General features: G+C 40.2%; 1 protein-coding gene across 1 annotated transcript in view; it reads left to right on the forward strand.

Annotated features, from left to right (window-relative positions):
- LOC104547124 (synapsin-2-like) overlaps positions 1 to 20,126 on the forward strand; it is a 115,885-nt gene that overhangs the window by 80,213 nt on the left and 15,546 nt on the right. The window contains exons 9-10 of the mRNA XM_010192703.1: positions 3,302 to 3,404; positions 14,678 to 14,827. Of these exons, the coding sequence (XP_010191005.1) occupies positions 3,302 to 3,404; positions 14,678 to 14,827 (253 nt within the window). The remainder of the gene's footprint in view (positions 1 to 3,301; positions 3,405 to 14,677; positions 14,828 to 20,126) is intronic.

Raw genomic sequence — 20,126 nt, forward strand, 5'->3', positions numbered from 1 at the left:
AAATTTCCACTGACCTGCACTGAGAGGCTTTTTACCCAGACGCTGGGATATACTGAAGATAATTCCCCTCGTGTCATCATTCCAGCTCTGTACTTTGACTTACAGCCCTTTTCTTTTTCTCTGCCTTCCTTACACTGGATATTTCTGCAATCCAGTCAAACGCATTCTCCCTGCAGTACCCAGGTCTTCTGTTGACAAAGCTCTCCTCTCAGTACTGCTCGTTTGCTCCAGGTTCTTCCACAACATACAGACCTCCCTCCCCTGCAAAACAAATCTGCGAGGCTTTTTGATGGCTATGAATTGTCTTTTGTTCAGCTTCTCCAGAGGTTGCAACCAGTGGAAGCTGAAAAAACTCTGTACAATAGAAGTGTAAGTTAAAAGGAGTTTTAAAATTCAACAGCAGCCTTTTTATTTTTGTGGATTTTTTAATTCATTTTTTAAATCCAGAACTTGGTCCCTCTTAAGAGCTGAGGGAGTCGCAAGAACTGAACCATTGCCCGCCCTGAGAAAGGTGAAAACAAGTAAGATGGGAATTACAACTCCCTGCTGTCCAAGCCCTGTCTAGACGGTGTCCTCACCCATCTCCCCGCTGGGGATGGACTGGAGCCACATTATTTTCTTTTTCTCATTCCCCTCCCACCTTCCTTTAGTAAGTGAGGTTATGCCTTCACTGAGAGGGCAACGAAAGCCCGTGCTTTAGTGCGTGTAATTACAGTCCATGAGCCGTTCCTCTGTAAAAACACAGGCGCTTTAGTTTTGCCGTAAGGAAAACTAAACAATATTGAGTACGGGTAAGGAGTGTGAGACGCTAACCTTGCCTCGCTGCCTCCCTGAAAATGCTCTGCTTGCCTTGCTTCTGCTCCCATTTCTGAATGGGAGATAATCAGAGTATAATAGGTATTCGCCCATTAAAAAAGCACTAGCCGACAAAACAAAACTTCTTTTATGCTGATGAAGACAAAGGCATAGAAAAGGCGGATGTTTTCTCATAACAGAAAGGAGAACCTATCACATAGCCCCACTTTGTGTTTGATTACACACTGAAGCACACAAAGCAGAGCAAGGAAGAGAAGGGAAAATTGAAGTTTTCTGGAGTCGGAGTCGTTTAGCGGCATTCTGAAACCAATCAAATCTGATGCATGTGCAGTTCATTTATAATGTGTCTCATGAATTAGGAAGAAGCATTTTGAAAGCACTGCCTGAACTGACATTGTTGCCTGAATACAGATCTTAGTCTAGGAATTTAGGAAAGGAAGGAGAATGTGGCACAGCGAGGGACGACGACGGGGCAGAGCACAAGCCCAAGTTTTCAGTGAGCCCTCTGTTTTGGAGGGGCACTGCTCCCCAGAGAGGACCAGAACAGCAACCCATGCTAATTGTGCTCACCTCATCTGGCACACCAGATACTTCATGTCATGGCAGTTCAGACACTTGAGGAACAGCAGTTTTATTATCCATCTGGCCTAAGGCTGCTGCACACTATGTTGGCTCTAGGAAAATAAGCACCGTGACCTCTCATCAAACCTACCGTGCAGACCTGGGGTTTAAAACACTAAAGACTGGGCCTTCTGAGACCTCCAAATGTAACTGCTGTCATTTTTCCAGCTCTGTGTTAGTTGGCAAGAGATAGACTCTTAAAATTACTTTCACAGATCTGGTTGATGTTTTGGTATCTTAAAGAAAATGTCTTCATTTTTTGTCATATAAAGTCCAGATATTTACTGTTAAGACAAGTTTTGCTGACCTCATGACTTTCTAAGGTACACATTGCTATTTTACAGCAAACAAAAAGGTTGTAAGCAAGTGCATGCAAGCAGTTCAGTCAGTCAGTGCATCTACAGATGTTGAAATTGTCAGGCATCCAAAAAAAGACCTCTTGTTTTAGACAAAAAACATGTTTCTCACAGGAAAAAAAATATTTTCATTGCTAAAATATTAGCATCAGGTTTTTTTTCAAACAGTTGTATCAATTTCTTTGTATTTTGCTTGAAAGAAAAACTTTTCCACTGGAACAGACTTGATAGAAGAAAATATAAAGAATTTGGCCTAGTAAGTTTACTTGGAAGGGATGCTATTACTGAAGATATTTATATGTGAATAAGACTCACCACCCAACAAGAAGTTTCCTTGGATCCTACAGTGAAGTCAAATGCTATGTTTATTACATCGATTTTTTTGCAATGGAAAATATTATGACGTGGCAAATCTGTCATCGTGGCCCAAAGGCTGGAGCAGGCGGGAGCAAGAGAGGGTCTGTAAAAGGAAATAGCTCTCACTTATACTCAAATGCTAGCCAGTGAAAGAGATACAAAGTTTGTGATAAATGGCTGCTTAAAAACTCTGAGTATTTAAGCAAAACATGTCCTTCAATTGGTGGAAATGGGACACCTGCCTGGGTAACCTCTCAAGATCATACCAGCACTGACCGCTGCCTGTGCAGCACTGCTCTGTGAGTTAAGGGAAGATCTCAGTGCTGGCTGGTGTCCTGTAAGCCAGTCCTTGCCGCTGGGCAAGCACACACACAGCGCGTACATCACCTCCCAGTGCCCTTGGCAAGTGTCACAGCTTCCTCTTGAGCCACGGGCACTTCTGTACCCAATCACAGGAACGGCCTCCCTCTTTTTCTGCTAAGTCCCACTTCATTCCCTTGTTAGCCAGGTCATCTCTCTAGGCATAGGGTGATAAAGCTCTTCATGCAAGAAAATAAATCATATTGCTGTGTGCAGAAAGGGTAAACTGTCCATTCCTCAGCCCGTATTTCTTACCATGAGGATAGAAATGAAATGTAGGAATTCTTATGTCCAGTTCTGTATGAATCACTAGCTTTTTTAAGGTGTTGTAGCATTCCTCGGAATTCTTTTCATTTCTGTTGAATTTTACTGTAGTTGTCCATAAACCTACTTGAAGACCATTATCCCTGCCTGCACACTACGTAACTTGCATGTAGCATCACCCATCTCTTTTTCTTGCATCATCTTAAGGGTGGTTTTGTTGTGATTTTTCTTCTGCCTTGTCCAATGATGTACATGTAAAGCTATCATCATTACTTTGGAATTCACAGTTGGGGCCATAATTTAAGACAGAAACTCTCATTCTGGCTTTCCTGCTTAAAGAATAAAACCCATCCGTAATCAAGTACGCTACCAAATATAATAGGCATTATACATTACAAAATACATATATATATATATATACACACACATATATATCTATGAATATATATACACACATTAGGTTAAGCCTTTAGAAAAACAAGAGCCTGATGAGATACTCACAGAAAAAAATTATTTTTATGAAACAGGTACAAGCTTTGGGTTGACACCTGTTCTGAAATATTTGGTGGTTTGGACATCTGTGCTGTTAAAGCTGTACATGGAAAGGATGGGAAAGATTATATTTTTGAGGTAAGCAATCCCACTCTTTTCAATATATGCTTTTATGTATCGCAAACACCCAAGTCAAGACCATTTGTGATAGTGAGGCGTTGGTTTATTTGTGTTTCAGGAAAGGCTGTGTGTTTTTGAGCAACACTGAAATCGTAATACAAAGCCACATGTCCACTTAGTGGCAACACTTGCTGGAAAATGTAACCATACGTATGGGAATGTCTTTTAGTGTCTGAGGAAATGTACACCAACTCTGAACCAAAGCCCAATGTGGCTGTCACATTTTCCCAGCCCTTCTGATTCCTTTCTTGAGCAGGGTTACCAGTTCTTCCTGGAAGGTTTATAGATAGCACTATCCCAAGGGAACCCCAGCAAAATTATACCTTTACGTGGAAAGGGAATTCAAGAATGAAGTGGAAACAACTTTTCTTTTTTCTAGCCTAAATATTACCTTTAAGATCTGATTCCTCGTGAATCAGAAGTTTCTGCTGTAGATAATTTTGAAAAGTTTAAGTTTTTCATTTGCCTTAAGTTTATTACGGATAAATATAACTCTGCCTAGCCATAAAACAGAAGCTCATCACTTGCCTATCACATAATTCAGGATTTCTACTGCATCAGCCGTGTTCTTAGGATTTTATTCAGGACATAGGCAAGAATCTTCAGAATCTCCCCACTCCAAAATAGGCTGATATTTGCTAAAGCAAAAGTAAGAGTATTTTTTCTAGACTGCGAGTAATCTGGAGGTAATAGATGGACATTTTTTAGTCATTTATAGCTGTATAACAGAAAAGCTATGTAGAAGTAAAGATCTTTGTTTTCTCACAGTGTTAAACATGCAATTTCTTCTCTTCACTTTTCCCAAAATTGATTTATCACTATTGCAGTTGCTAATAGTTCCCAAATCAATCAATAGCACTTTAAAGAACTGAGCAGCTTGCAACATTAAACCTTCAGCAAAACAGATTCATCGCTGCCTCCTGAGATGCTGAGGAAGGTTTCAAGAAATCCTGTTTCCGTAATCTGCCTGGCCAAATCAGAACTTACTGTGTCTTATTCTATCAAACCTCACTACATTGTGTTTGAGATAGTTCATGCTGGTTTGGCTGGCTTTAATCCGATAAATTTTGATGCCAGTGTTTAAACTAGTAAACAACGTAGATTATTTAAAGACAAAGTCTTAGTCATCTTGCTTCATAAGATAGTAGCCAAAAATGGAAAGATTGCATTAAAATGTCACAAAACTAGAGTAGGATTGCATTTAACAAGTATATTCTTGTAAGAACTGGAGGTTTCAGACATAAAACAATGTTGTTTCTTATACGCTGTAGCTAAAGCTAGGCTGGGAGTTGATTGGCATCAACCCCCACTGCTTAATGCCACCTCCCAATCTCTTTTATTCCCTGCTTGCTTTTCATCCTGCTCTTTCTGCACAAATGTAGTTGGACCTTTTCTGGTTCCAGTGGAAGTGGAGGATGTCTCTTGTATTTTAGCAGCTGACACTTCTGTTGCATTCCTCAGTTAGCAAGTTCCTGTCAGACTAAATGCGCTTCACCCTCATTCACTGACCTCGACTGTTGCCACAGTTTTCATACTGTACAATTTTTCACGTTTTTGAGCAAAGCCATCAAGGATCATCAGCTTCCAATGAAGTCGGGTACACAAAGTAGGCCTGGGTGATTTGGTGGGGAGGAGAAGGGGGAGATTTTTTTCAAAAATGAAATGGCCCGTGCAAATTCTGTAATGGCCAACAGAGTATTTAACTTCCTCCTTCTGACATTTTCCATGCCAGATACAGTCATACTTTGAAGAACTGCAGGATACATCAGGAACTGGGTCTGCAGAGCATTTTAAGTAGTGCACGTAATAGATGTTGCAATTAGAAGAAAGAGTGGAGAGAAGCACTATAATTCTTGCTGTTCTTCAGAATCAGCTGAATTGTTTGGAAGATTATCATGCTCATCAGCAAGAATATTTAGAGTCTGGATTAAGATGTTGAAATGTTGAATTGTTTGCAAAGTTCACATCCAGTGGAACATCTGTAAAACTTATGCTCGTTTGCCACTAAAAAGCCAGCTTACATCAACAGTTATTACACTATAATTTTCAGTTATTGCACTATAATTCTATGATACAATGAAGAGTAGAAGACCGTCTGCACCAGTGTAGGAAAAATTTTTGCCTTTTGTGTACTTTCAACATGGGAAAATAAATGTGTGGCTAAAGCTGGGCATGTACGTGCTGCAATCAGGAACCAGCATGAGCAGGACGATCAGTCAGCAAACACTGGGTTCACATTGCAATTGCAGTCCCATCTTGAAACCCAGGCTCTCCTGTTTTCCTGATGCCTGGTACACCTACAGAGCGAAATGTTTCTGTATTCCTGACACTTCAATTCTGCCGATACAACCTGCCAAGCTTCCTAATGTGTGAAATAACGTATGCAGATCTGTTCTTCGGAGTTTTCCGTTTGCCCACCAGTGGGCAAGCTCACATCTATTGCAGCCAGCCTCCGAGGGAATAGGAATTAGGGTGCAATTCCACTGAAGTGTCCCTCATATGCTCCACATTCCAGACAAATTAACTCCAGAGGGATTTTCTGTAGTAAGGCTGGGAGAGCAGCATTTTACAGGAGTAAGTGCTTTGTACATAGGCCATGTTTTGACAAAGGTGTTCAATGAGAGTTTTAGGACGTGCCTAATCCCAGACAATAGTTTTTAAATACCCACAGTGTTTAGGTATTACATGTAAGAACTCATCTGCTTACAAAAAATCCATTCTAAACCAATGGTAGAAAATACAACATGTAAATAACTTTTTCTGGAACTATTTCTGGAACTATGTTGATTAATTTCATATTGGTCTTTCCTTTTTTTTTAAATTAATTTTATTATTTTAGTATTGCAGCCATTCAAGTGCTTTGTGATGGTCATTTTGTCATTCCTTGGTTTAATGTTCTGCTTTCCTTTATTCCCCAAAACCATGCAGTAACAAATTGTACCAGTGGCTGGTATGAGAGAATCAATACAAGATTGTTTCTCATTAATCTGATTTTCTAGCTGTACTTCTTAAAAATCTCCACTGTAAAGTCATTCTTTACCTGTGGTCTAGTACGGTTGGCTTACGTTGCAGGTAAGAATGTGTTGGTTTTTAATGTTAGATCCAGTCACCGTGCCCCACTTCTTCAAGAAGGGTAAACATTTCTATTAGTTCCTCTAATAGTTTCTCTTCTAGATGTATTTGATCAAAGGGACGAGAATTTTTAAATAACTTGTTCTTATTTTAAAGCCCCGTGGCCATTCAAGCTATGCAAAGCGTGGTTGCTGTGTAAGCAGAGTAATGACTGTTCAGGGATAATATGGAAGGATTAGAGAGCTAAAATGAAATGTAAAAAGTTGAGGATGTTTAGTGGCACTGAAGTATAGTTCTAGACACTTATTTTCTGCATATGTAAGCCTTGCTATCAAATAAAGAAATACGCAGTTCTTTATTCTTGTAGATGTCTCCCTCATGGAATGTGCATGTTCCTTTGACCAAGTAGGTCTCAGTGTAAAATAAAACAACAAGCAAACAAGAAATTGCGATGTAAGTACAGCTTCGTACACCTGAGAGCTTTGGGTGCTAGATTGGGGTCCATTTTGTAGATTTGGGCTGGTTCCTCAGTACTAGGTTGTGCATCAGTATCTTCATATTTCTGTAGCCACCCTAGAGATCTGTAGTCATTTGAACAATCTGAAGCTGATGCTACTATTATTTCCCAAACATTAGAAAATTATGCATTTTGAGTGTATCATTCACCTTTCTACACTGTTATAAACACTACTCCAGGGAAATTTTGAATGCTGTTATGCAGTTAAGGGATACTTTATGTGTCCCCAGGAAAAAAGATCCAGACCAGTTTTTCTGAAGACAGGAAGGACAAAATATTGAAGTCATTCAAACACAATGCAGCCTCTGTTTTCTCTGACGCTACGGGCTCTACAGTTTGTTAGATGGAGGCTGTAAGAGGAAGCTCTGACTTTTAGAAGAACATGGTTTTTGAAAGGTTGTTCTCTGGAAGAAATTACCTTCTCTAGGAGAACCTTGTGGTTCTTTTCTTCTGTACTCCAAATAACCATCTCCAAACTGGGAGGATTGAACTAACTTAACGAATCACTTGGCTAAAAGGAAGGGTTGTCAGGTTGATGTGGAGGAAGGCCAAGCCATTTTTCTGTGTAACTGTCTTAGCTATTCATTTAGTGCCTGTTCTTTTCACCTCAGTTGGAATACTCAGCTGCCGAGCATCTCCATGCCAGAGACAAGGTGTAGAAACAAGGATTTTTTAACACATCATTGCACCATACAGCTTTTGCACTGTCTTACGAATTCTTGCTAATAAGACATCAAATTAAGGTCCGTTAAACTTTAACTTCTTAAATTGAAGAAGGACTTTTAATCTTTTCCCACAAAAATTAATGCTTCTGGTAGTTTTAATACTAGAAGGAACAGATACTGGAGCATTGTTCGTGTTTCTGACTCCACTGAGTATTATCTATCTTTCATGATTCATTCCTGGAAAACCAAACTTCTGGGAAACTAAGTGAAAGTCCGTACCATGATGATGAGTACAGTAAAAGAGAACAAATGTAACAGAATCCTGTACAGTGGCCTCACAGGAAATCTCCCCAATCTTGTTCAAAATTGAATTGCTGGGTGGCTGCTGCAGGTGTCTTATTTCTTACCCTAAGCTATATTAAAATTAACTTCCAAGTGGTTTACAGCCTAGAAAGATGCAAACCGTTTGGATTTTGTAAAGAATATTTTCAGCCACTGTAAGCCAAGGTAAGAAATCAACCAGCTCCAATCAACCAACTCCAGTGTGTGCACTGTGCGAGGTGCACCAGCACCAGCACCGAGTATGCTGGCTTTTACAGAGCTCTGTACTCCCATCTTCAGGGTCCTGAATAATGCTGGCTAAAGCACATGAAGTAATACATCTAAAAGGAGCAAAGGCAGAAGAAACCTATACCTCATGCAGCATTTGGGGAGTTTTACTGAAAGTTGTGCTTTCTAGGAAGTGCTGTTGAATTTCCAGTTCAGACAGAGCTATGGCACCGGTTTGATGAGCACAAGCCTTTGATACCATACTTCTAAAAGCTCAGTAGCTGAGCTTACTTATTCTTCTATCTGAATCATACGCATTGCCAAAATTCAGCACCAAAGACTGAGCAAAGACATGAAAATGGATTCTGTTAGAAACATTTGGTCATGCCCTTGTAAGCGGTGCATCACAGATCATCGCTGTGGTGAGTTTGGGGGTCACCTCGTCCACCTTTCTGCTCAAAGCGTGGCTGACAGCAATGCTGCTCAGCCCCTATCCTGCAAGGAAAAGGAGAGGGAGAAGTTTTGTTTCGTACCATGTTTGCCAATATTGTAGCTACAAGTCTTCTATAATCAACAGATTGTTAAAAACTCACTAGAAACGTAACTTTATCTCCAAATCAGGCTTATAAATATGTGCAGGAGTGGCAAACAATAATGGCTTGGTATTTTTACATACTTATGTGGCCTTCCATCCATTAATGAATATACTCTAGTCAGAGCAGTAAGGGAACTAAATCCGATTGTAATATTTGATGAAGTCAGAAGTCGCTCATAATTTGTAATCTTGAACTAGAAGAAGTTTTGAACATTTAGGAGTCTAAAATTATTCTTTTGGTGATATAACGAAGTTATAATTAGGATCACATCTGTCTGTGAACATTCATATTTCCAAAACAAGGAGCACTCCTACATTCCTTAATGTAACTTAATAAGAAATGTCTAAGAAGATAACAATTGTAGAAAAAACAGCCTTCTGAATGAAGATTTTTCCAAGATTCTGACGCATTAGTGCTGAATTCAGTCATGTATTCCTTCATATATGGGCTTCATGTGATAGAAAAAATTCATTTTATTCTATGAGCTCTTCTGGGCCTTTTTTTATATTATGGAGGTAACAGATTTAATCCACTGAAATTTTCCAGACACTATTCCAGAAATAATGACATCAGCTATTCTGTTAGGTAGAAAATTAAATGAAGTGTATCTAGCGACATAGTTAATGAAGGGGGCAAAGTTGTTTTGCCAGGACACTGATTTTCATATGAATGAAGCAATAACTATTGACCCTTGTAAATAACATCAATATTTTGGTTTCCATCCTAAGAATAATTATTCACTGATTTTTTTTCACATAATATTTATCTTTATGGTATCTATTGTCAAGATACCTGTGGCTTTTTGAATTTTAGATTAGCGACAATGGCACTTCTTGTATGTGACTGTCTTCATGTTTTCTTTTGTTCGTAATGAGCCACGCTTTATTAATAGGGAGGTGAGTACAGGTAAAATTCATTGAGATGTTAACCTAATTGTTATTTGATAGATTAAACCAATCTCTTTCACATATTTTCTTCAATATGCTTGATTTTTTTCTCAGCTGTATTAAATGCACTTTCTATATATTTTTACATTTTTTTTACTCTACGACATTTGCATCAGTTTGCAACATACAAATTCAGTTTCATCCCTCGATTTGGATTGGACACAGCAAACATTTGCTTGGTTTGCTTCCGTTGCAGATTAAAACAAGACCGTAGAAATCAGTCTGTGGGCACCGGATCCATCTCCCGGGAATGCCTGATTCACTTCCGCAGCTGCTCTTTCTTTTTCTGCAAATGTTGTTATTCACCCACTGCAGGAGGGACTTTACAAATTTCCTAGCAGTCACCACTGATTTTCTGCTGTACTGTCCCCTACCAGCTTCTCAGTTGTGGTTATGTTTCCAATTACAAATTATTCCTGTGTCTGCTGTGGAGACCTCAGGGAAAAGCCCCCTGATGACTTCATATCCAGTCACTCCCTCTCTTCCCAGAAATCGCCCCATCTCTTCCTACATGCCATTCAGTCTTAAAGGACCTCCTCAGACTATCAGCTTTTCTTAATGTCAGTTACTTTCCCCATACTTAGAGCTTTTAAATTAAAATCTCTATCAGCCTATGCCTTTACAGTCAAAAATTTCACTGCAATTGGAGCCGTCCAGGCCCCACAAAAACAGCAGAATAAGGCATTCATAGCGTCGCAACAGCACAATCCAGCTTCTCTTGTTCACAGACCAAAGGAAATATTTTTTTTTCTCAGTCCTCACACTCTCAAGCATGGACCTTCCAAATTACCCTGATACGTAATGAAATTAATTCCTCCTCCCTCTGCACTTACCGATGACCGTATCTTCTCCTGTAGTTCAGAAGTCTGTTTCCATATGAGATCCATAGATCGTTATCCTGTCAAGACTCCTGGGGCACTGCTGACTTGAAAGCCCTGGTCTGTTCCCTCGTATCCCTCGTGGGTGTCAGCATCCCGGCACACACCTTGTTCTTCCCCTGTATCAACAGAGCTGTACCTTTGCCCTTCCTTTAACCTCAGCACCTCCGCCTTGCGCAGAACCGTTTGGGCTGGGTCTTCATGAAGCTCTGAGCGAGAGATCTTCCTTCATCCTTTGGTGGTAAACAGACTGTGTAATGATATCTTGTGATTGCACTGACTCCTTTATTAATCCCATCCCTTTTTCTTTCATATTCATCAGAGTTAAACAGCATTTCTCATCTCTTTCTTACCAGTCTCAGTCTTGCAGCCCGAATTTCAGATATTTGCTTCATTCACACTAGCAGCAGAGGGCACAGACTTAATTTCCCTAAAAGGTCCCATCACCAAAAGGTCAGAGTTTTGGTTCATACAGTATTGTGGGTACTTAAACACGCTGCTGGAGTTTCTGTTACTACTCCTAATATATACACTCAGTGGCTTATAGTTTAAGATAAAGATGTGTTAAGTGCATTTCAGCATATGGTTTCTGGGTAATTAAATAAATTTGTCCCATAGAACTGGTTACCAAAATGCATATAAATTAAAGATAGAAGCGATATGAATTAAATGACCGTAATTCGTAGTGACTTGTGGTTTTACTGGCATCTGCAAAAGTAACATATTTGACTTTATAAATTACAGATGTCTTTTTCCTATGAAATTCTCTTAGTGGGAAACTCCGATATTTTAAATAGCTGAACTAGGTGCTGAAAAAAAACAACTGGCTGTGTTTAAATGATATTTTAAAACTAGTAGAGACTGTAAATAGACTATTTATAAACAGGATGCTCTGTGTATGTTTAAACTTTGTCAAGTCTTCTAAATTGGGGAAATGCCAGCACTAAATTCCTGTTAGTCATTCACAGGTTGTAAGAACTGTTAGTGTTACCCAGAATATTTTAAAATCTTAAGAAGCATTTATATAAAACTACTGATTTCTGGTAACTGTCATTAATTATTTTACTAGGAAGGAAACTAGACTGCATTCTCTTAAAGGAAAGAAAGAGAAAAGACAAGAAGCCCCACTCTGTATTCACCTGGATCCTGGGTATCCCACACGTTCTGGTAAACAACAGGGCCATGTCTCCTAAAGACAATTTATACGTGAACTTGCAGTTATAGAAGTATTTAAAAATAGCAATTCAGTCAGAACCCAGTCCTCCAGATCTTAATCTTGTCTAATCCTTTGTGAGAGGGGCAATATGTTAAAAAATGACTGTCATTAATTCCTGCCTTCAAGGGGGGCAGACGTCACTCCTCTCTGAAAATCAGATATTTTGCAGCAGACAGACAAACATTCATGTCCTTCACGCTGACATCAAAACTTCTAACATCCAGTTGAATAAAGTCCTGGCCAAAGTATCTGGCATAAATGGTTGTCTCCTCCCTCCAGGCGTTATGCAGATTACTTCTGCAAGAAGCAGCTTGTGATAAAGTGAAGTGGGTCTTTAAGCATCACAGCAGTTTTAAGAAATAGCAGTTATTCAGCCAACATTAATGGTAAAGTAAATCCACAAACATTTTGTATTTCAAGAGCCACACAGCCAGCAAGACTACATTTTACCCATTTAGAAATAGCAACTCATAATGGCTCAATAGCTTTCTCTCAATTAATTAAAAACGTTGTTTCTGTGCCACCTAAACATATGTATTTTAAAAAGTATGGTAAATTTTCTAGAAACTTTCTGTGTAATTATTAAGCATTTCTTCAATATTGTTGATGTGGCCCAAGAGTGGAAAAGCATTCATTTCTAAGAAAACATTTCCTCTGGACTTCAGTCATTGTGTGTGTGTTTACTGTGGGGTTCTTTTAAATTGCTTTAGCTGTGAGGAAGTTTAGCTACCCTAGATCTGAAAATCCCAGCACAAGCATTGCCAACACTTTGGTTGCCAACACACAATGCTGGTGTCTCTTGGAACAAACAGAAGAATAATGTAAATGCTTTTGGACTTCAAACTAAGCTCATAATGAGAACAAAGTAGTCTTTGTCAGCCTCAGTAAGCATTTCTATAGCACGTATCATATTTTGAAAGCCCTCACAGCCAGGTAATATTATTGATGGTGCAGCTCATTCCCGACTGCTGTGCAAGATGAAGGATTACATTCCCATGTTATAATGAACACACGTTCTTTAAATCCAAATGTCTCTTGAAACACCCACTTTGTGTGTCTAATTCCTGGAAGCACTTGGATATCTAATAGGGAGGTAAAACTTGCTCTTGGTTGATAAAGGAGATGAAGCATTGGTGTAGGGTGATGGTTTGAGAAGGGTTTTGTTGTCCCCACTATATCCCTTCCACATCAGGAGGGATCCACGCGGTGCAGACACAGTGGCTTCATGCTCTTCAATCTGTTCCCTCTGTCACCGCTGCCAATAAGGAAACTCTTCCACCTTGAAAATATTTACAGAATCAGGTCTTACCACAGAACTTCAGTATCTTCCCTTCAGCTGCACAAGCTGGGTAACTGGCCAAAAGGGCTCAGGGCAACCCCTTCCAGCAGAACGCCCACCGGAGGAGATGGGAATAAACCTCTGGCCCAAGCAGCGCTGCCTCCCGATCGCAGAGCTCTTTCTAGTCCTTTGGCTACAGTCTGGACCGAGGTGAGAGCAGTTGAAGGTGCTTCTGTGACCATCAGCACGCACTTGGCTGTGCCAGCAGCAGTCTCTCAGCACTCTTCTGACTCTCTTGAACCTTTTCAGTCTTGTTCCATTTCCCTGCAGTAGAGAAGGGACCTCAGAAGCCAAAGAGATCCCAAAAGGTACACTTTTGGAAGTACTAAAACATCCCCTGTTATATCAGATATAATGACATCCATGCCGTATATTGCTGCTGATGTAGCCTTATCCCTGACAGTCTCTTAATAGTTATTAATATTCTTGTTTGTATTGGAGGCCCCATTCACCTGTGATCCATGCCTGGAGAAACACCAGGTGACATTTTCACGCCGTCGCCTTTTTCTGAATTGCCTTGGTGCACAGTGAAAAAGGATCGCAGTTTCTCCAAAGTGAATGACATCCTTTTGGTGTTGAAATAAGAATGTCCAGTGCCATTGTGAATAACAGCTGGGATTATTACGTTACGCTTTTATTTCCCCTGAAACAAGCACGGATGTGCCAAAAGTAGATATTACATAGGAATAGAAATACTTATAACCCACTGAAATGAACTGGACTCGGTGTTAGTTTTATCCATCTGAATAGCTGAATTAAATAATTGCTGAACACTGTTAAGCTGCCACATTTGGAATGGAAATGTGCCCATTTTTAGTTGCCTTTCATATATCCTGCTTTCTTTGTAGAAATTCTTTTTTGCATCAGCTGCGTGGCAGCCACGCTACATTTCAAAAAGGTTACCAATAATAACAAGGTCTTACTTAAAATTTTTCAGTAATCAACAAGGGTCCAGCCTTCCCTAGCAGAAATCCAGCCAATAGCTAGGGAGCTGAAGTTTTAGTTTGCATTTCCATGTTCTGCCTCAGCTGCTGAACATGGTATGAGCCACAAAAACACGTAAGAGAGAAAAGCCTTCAGAAATGTGGCCTTGACAGAAGCGCAGACAATTACTTCAGGATTTGGACAGACCACGGGATAGCGTAAGAAACCTCATTTTCCGTATCTGCCGTGTGCTTCCACAGGAGTCGCGTTCCCCAGCGAGCGGATGCCCCTGCGTATGACTGGGAGGTTGGACAGGGATGACGCTGTAAAATTGCTCTTCTCTTCCTCTGCTGACCCGTAGCCTGCACTCGGGCTGCTTCCTTTTCTGATAAAACACCATTTCTGCAGATCTTGTTTGACGTTGGTTAAAAGCAATTAAGTAACCAGATGAGTCCACGCTCTGCACAAATGGGGAATAAGGTCGCTTTGGTGCCATGTCCATAGCTGATGGGTTGTTTCATTTTACAGGTCATGGACTGTGCAATGCCTCTGATTGGGGAGCATCAGACTGAAGACAGACAACATATAACTGAACTAGTCGTAAGCAAAATGAACCAAATGTTGTCCAAAACTCCTATACCATCTCCTCAGAGACCCACTGCCACTCAGCAGCCTCAGGTAGGACACTTTGGGTTTTAAATTACAGCATCTTCTGCTAGCACTGTAAGCTGAAAATTTTCCTCAAAGAATTTGGCTGGAAAGCTATGCAGACGTGCTCTGAACCACAAGGATTCAAGAACTTATCAACATATTTTATAGGGTCGTCATATTTAAATGAGATGGTAATATCCAGATACAGTGTTGGTGTGGTTCTATCAGTAAACCGGTAACTGTGGATTCAGTGAATGACCAGGCTTTGCACTGTTTTCTTGCTGTTACATCTGTATAAAAGATCATGGAAATAAGAAGAACTGTCACAATCTTTGCCCTGAGGATGTCAGAAGGAATACAATAGTTCTTGTTCTTGTGTGAAATTCATTACACAGTAATCTTTTTTTATGTGCTGCAGTTCACAAAAATACCCTTCAAATCTAGAAAACTCCTGAAACATGTTTAGCATACGAGAAAACTTGTGTCAAAGGTTGCAAATGGATGCATTTCTCTTACTTTATCTTACATGGCCTGATAGTTGAGGTGTGAGGATGCAGAATTCTGCCCTGGTCTTGCTACCAGCTGGCTTTCAGGCTTTGGAAATCACCGTTGTGTTTCCACTCCATGCTTACAAAATGTGAAGTTGCTTTTATTAGTCCTTGAAATAACTTTTGAGAGTGTGGTGTTTTTGTAAAAGGTTCTGAGAACATACAAGTTTTGCCTCTAAATTGGAGAGAGATGGATTTGAGGGGTGGGTTATGAGATGGATAAGGAATTGGCCAGCTGGCCACATTCAGAGTTACAGTCAACAGCTCAGCATCCAAATGGAAACCAGCGGTGTCCCTCAAGGGTTTGTACAGAGACCAATACTATTTAATATCTTCCTTAATGACATAGGGGTATTGAGTGCACCCTCAGCAAGTTTGTAGATGACACCGAGCTGGATGGTGCAGGCAGTAAGCCAGAGGGAAGGGATGTCATCTAGAGGGACCTGGGTGGCAGGGTCCTGCACTTGGGTCACGGCAGTCCCCAAATATCAGTACAGGCTGTGTAATGAATGGATGGAGAGCAGCCCTGCAGAGAGGACTTGGGGGTACTGGTGGATGGAACGTTGGCTATGAAGCAGCAATGTGCACTTGCAGCCCAGAAAGCCAACCATATCCTGGGCTACATCAGAAGAAGCATGGACAGCAGTTATGAGAGAGGCGCCTCTCGCCCTCTACTCAGCGCTGTGAGACCTTACCTGGAGTACTGCATCCATTTCTGGGGTCCTCAGGACAAGACGGACATGGACCTGTTAGAGCAGGTCCAGAGGAGGCCTCCAAAATGGTCAAGGGGTTGGAACTCCTCTGCTATGAAGAAAGGCTGAGAGTTGGGGTTGTTCAGCCTGGAGAAGAGAACGCTCCAGGAGCGTTATTGCGGCCTTTCAGTACTTGAAAGGAGCTTATAAGCAAGATGGAGAAAGATTTTCTGCCAAGGCCTGTAGCGACAGGACAAAGGGTAATGGTTTTAAACTGAAAAAGGGCAGATTTAAATTGGATATAAGAAACAAATTCTTTACAGTGAGAGTGGTAAGACACTGGCACAGGTTGTCCAGAGAAGCAGTGGATGCCCCGTCACTGGAAATGTTCAAGACCAGGTTGGATGGGGCTTTGGGCAACCTGCTCTAGTGAAAGATGTCCCCACCGTGCAGGAGGGGTCAGATGATCTTTAAATGGTCTTTTCTAACCCAAAACATTCCACAATTCTTTGAAAAGTGCTTCCTAAATACTAAATAACATCTTTTATGTCCTCATAGCTAGGCAGCAGGTCTGATCCAGAGCAGCATGATCAGCTACAACTTGCAAGTACTTCTGTTAATACCCTGAAGGAGTAAGCCACGACAACCCATTCTGACATAAACCCTCGCGACTGCGTTACTGCCCTGTACCAGCACAGCTCAGTGGCAGGCAGTTAAGCACACAGTAAGCCAAACTGTAATACAGGAATTACCAAACCTAAATCAAGAAGCTATTTTTGCTCTCTGTAGGCTCCACACCAGGTAAACAATTTGAAAACAATTTTGTGGCATACCTCAGGCAGACTAGTTCTTGGGGCAGAGTGACTAATTTGTTCCTCAAATATATTATCATGCTTTAAGTTATAAAAATACACCATCCCACATAAAAAAGTGGCATGGCTTCTATTTATATTACAGCCACTTGAAACTAAGCACAAAACTGTTTCAACCACAGAACCACATACAATGGAGAAGTTTCCATCCAGCACGATTTAAGTCCATTGTAAAGAGCATTGAAAAAGAAAGAGAAGGACAGGAAAACAATAAATCACCTTATGCCATAATGCAGTTTCTTTTAGGACTAGGGAATCAGCCATAAAGTGAAGCAAGGAGTCAAATTTAGAGTTGCCCAGAGCATACAAGTCAATATAAATAAAAGTTTAAACCAATAATAGCCATTATTGTAACATTAATAGATTCACAGTCATTTGGAGCATTTGATATTTCATATTTGGGGAAAAAAACATGTAAGGTCTTGGGTAGGGACGCTTCTGTGGATTTTAAAGAAGACAAGGGAGGAGAAATGTTTATGGTTACTGGTGTCATTCAAAGAAAGTGGTTACCTGTTGTATGTAAATGAAGTTTTTCCTCATTTCCAAAGAAAACCAACTGTGTTAAGTCCAGAACAAAAATAGACACAAGGAACATTTTAAGAAAGTTCCTAAATTCCTCAGTCACTGCTGTCACTCGTCATGTCCATGAAAAGGTTTGTTTCATCTTCAACAAAAAAAGCTTTGGGTGAATCCAAGGATTGTATTTGCTGCCTAGCTGCTGAACTTGTGTTAAATTTCTGCTTAGTTTAGGTTACTGAAGAATTCAGCCTTTGCTAATGGCAACAGGATGTCATTCAACATTAATCTTCTTTTCCTTATCTTATCCTTATATTATGGATTGCAGTTGACTAAAATCAGAGATATCCCTTCAGAATATTTGCAATATTTGTTAGTTTTTCTCTCAGTTAATCAGACTCTGCTTCCTTAAAATTTGCCTTGTATTATCCACCAGTTTAGAGCAGACAAAGGGGATCTGAATTTCCCCAGAAGATACCCATTCATCTTCCCAGCTTTAAGGGAAAATCGTGAAACAGATCTATAGTATTTAAACCAGACATCTCCTCATGTGTAGTTATTTTTTAGCTATGTTGTTTTCCTTAGAATAAAATCAGCCTGTTCAAACAAGCTGTCCCTTTCATCTTGGAACGGTCTTTGCCTTTTCTAATCTGAGAAATTATTTCCTAATCCTGAGAAGTACAGCCCATTCAGTTATGAGGCAGGGGGATACTGCCTATTTCTGCAGCTCACATATCATGCAAAGCCAAGAATTTATCCCACATCAAGTATGTGTACATGTATGTGCAGTCTTAGAAACCAAAGTAATACAAACATCAAAGAGTAATTTGTGTGTTTTGCTACTTCTGCTTTTAAATGAACAGTTTACAGTCAGTAGTACAGCTATAGACATGCTATGTTTTGGATTCCCTTATTGTCTGCATGGGTTTTTAATGATTATAAATAATCTACCCTCTACTATGGCATCGGGTGCATCGTAGATAAAAGAACACTTCGATTTATAAATGCCCACAGCGGTCAGTACTATTCCAATTAACTATCCATCTGAAAACAAATAAAGATTAGCAAAATAAGTCTTTGTTTGGAGGTATGAAGCCAAATCGTGATGGAAAGGCTTGGCCCTGCAATATGTTCTGAAGGCCAATGAAGTGCTCTCTGTCAGAGGGCCAGAAGGAGCAAATTCCAAAGGCAGGGACCTCAAACTGCGTCGCTTGTGTTGAAACCTCAGGGGTGCCCATTAAGTCTGTCATCTGAGATATCAGATATATTGAGATTATTAAAATATGTACTTTGTATATGACATATTTATTTATCTATGAGCACTTACACAGGCTCTATGACAAGGATGGCTGAGCAAGCTGCAGGCTGCAGTGTGTGTTGCACCTCGCACTGCCTGGCTCTGGCTGTGGCCAAAATGCGTCTCCTGCTTTTCTCCTCTGCTCCCAGGCTCCATTTTCCTGCATCCCTCTGGCAGCAGGACAGGAGGGAACTGTACTGGGACAGAAAGTGGTCCTGATTACAGGATTCAAAGCTTGCCCATTTTGCTCTTATCAGCTACTTTATATAAAGTACAGTTTTATACTGTATATAAAACAATAATAGTAAAACATTTAGTCAAAGCTGCATATCATGATACGAACTCTGATGAACTAAACTCCGTGTAGAATATCACATTGCGCATGAGTATTACCGTAATTTGCAAATTATTACTGTCATGTTAGTAGTTGAAGCCAAGGAAAATCACATTAGGAAAATGATATTTCAGTCCAGCTGTGGTGACACCATGTTGCGTTATCTGCAAAAGAACAAGGCATTTATTCTCCTCAATGGAAGGCAGAAATTTGTGCACCTGAGTCACAGTATCCAGATCAGCGTAACATCACACAGAGCACGGCGTTCCCAGCTGTGTCCTGCTTCTGCTTGATTTCAAAGGAGTAGCACGCCAGTAATAAAGCAATAAGCAATGCAGAAGTAAAGACGACAGTACTTTAATTATTTTGAGACTAGAATATAAAAACTCAAAGTGTTTTATTTCTTTACACTCCTTTCTAAAATGTTTTAATACCTCCACTCTTCACCCACAGGGAAGTTCGGTACAATTACACTGAGTTCAGCAGAGACTGGGTCAAGGAGCCCTATCTCAGATATCTTCAGCTATTGAGCGATCTAGTTCAATTTATTCCCATTTTTCCTATTTTTCTCTTATTCATTCTTCATTCCCTGACTCGTATGATCTGACTAAAACTCTAGTCACAGTTCTGTTACGTTCCACCTGCTGGATTTACTTTTTTTCGAAGCAAACTACTTATGATGAGCAGCAATTTGTTTCAAATCACTGAAGCTTTTATGCTGGCCAGACAATATAGTTACTTGATTTGATCTTAAATGGATGAGGACACCCTTAACTGGGAAGGATCCCATCAGGGAGTTATATGGAAGTCTCAGATTCAGTATTAGTCTGCTTATTAGGAGATGTAAACTTCTCTGCACTAAATTTGAGGTGTGGACCTTATCTCTAAGGGGATAAATGACATCGTATGACCATAAAGCTGATGTGCCCAGATTTGTGGAATATCATCTGATCCTAAATATAGGGAAGAGATTGGCCTTTCTCTCTGCTCCCGGCAAGGGAGCACAGAGACCCTGGGAAAAGTCTGGACAGAGTTTTACTATACGCCTCTTTAATTTGCTTTACCTT

The sequence above is a fragment of the Mesitornis unicolor genome, unplaced genomic scaffold (assembly GCF_000695765.1).
Source record: "Mesitornis unicolor isolate BGI_N332 unplaced genomic scaffold, ASM69576v1 scaffold179, whole genome shotgun sequence".
NCBI lineage: Eukaryota > Metazoa > Chordata > Aves > Mesitornithiformes > Mesitornithidae > Mesitornis > Mesitornis unicolor.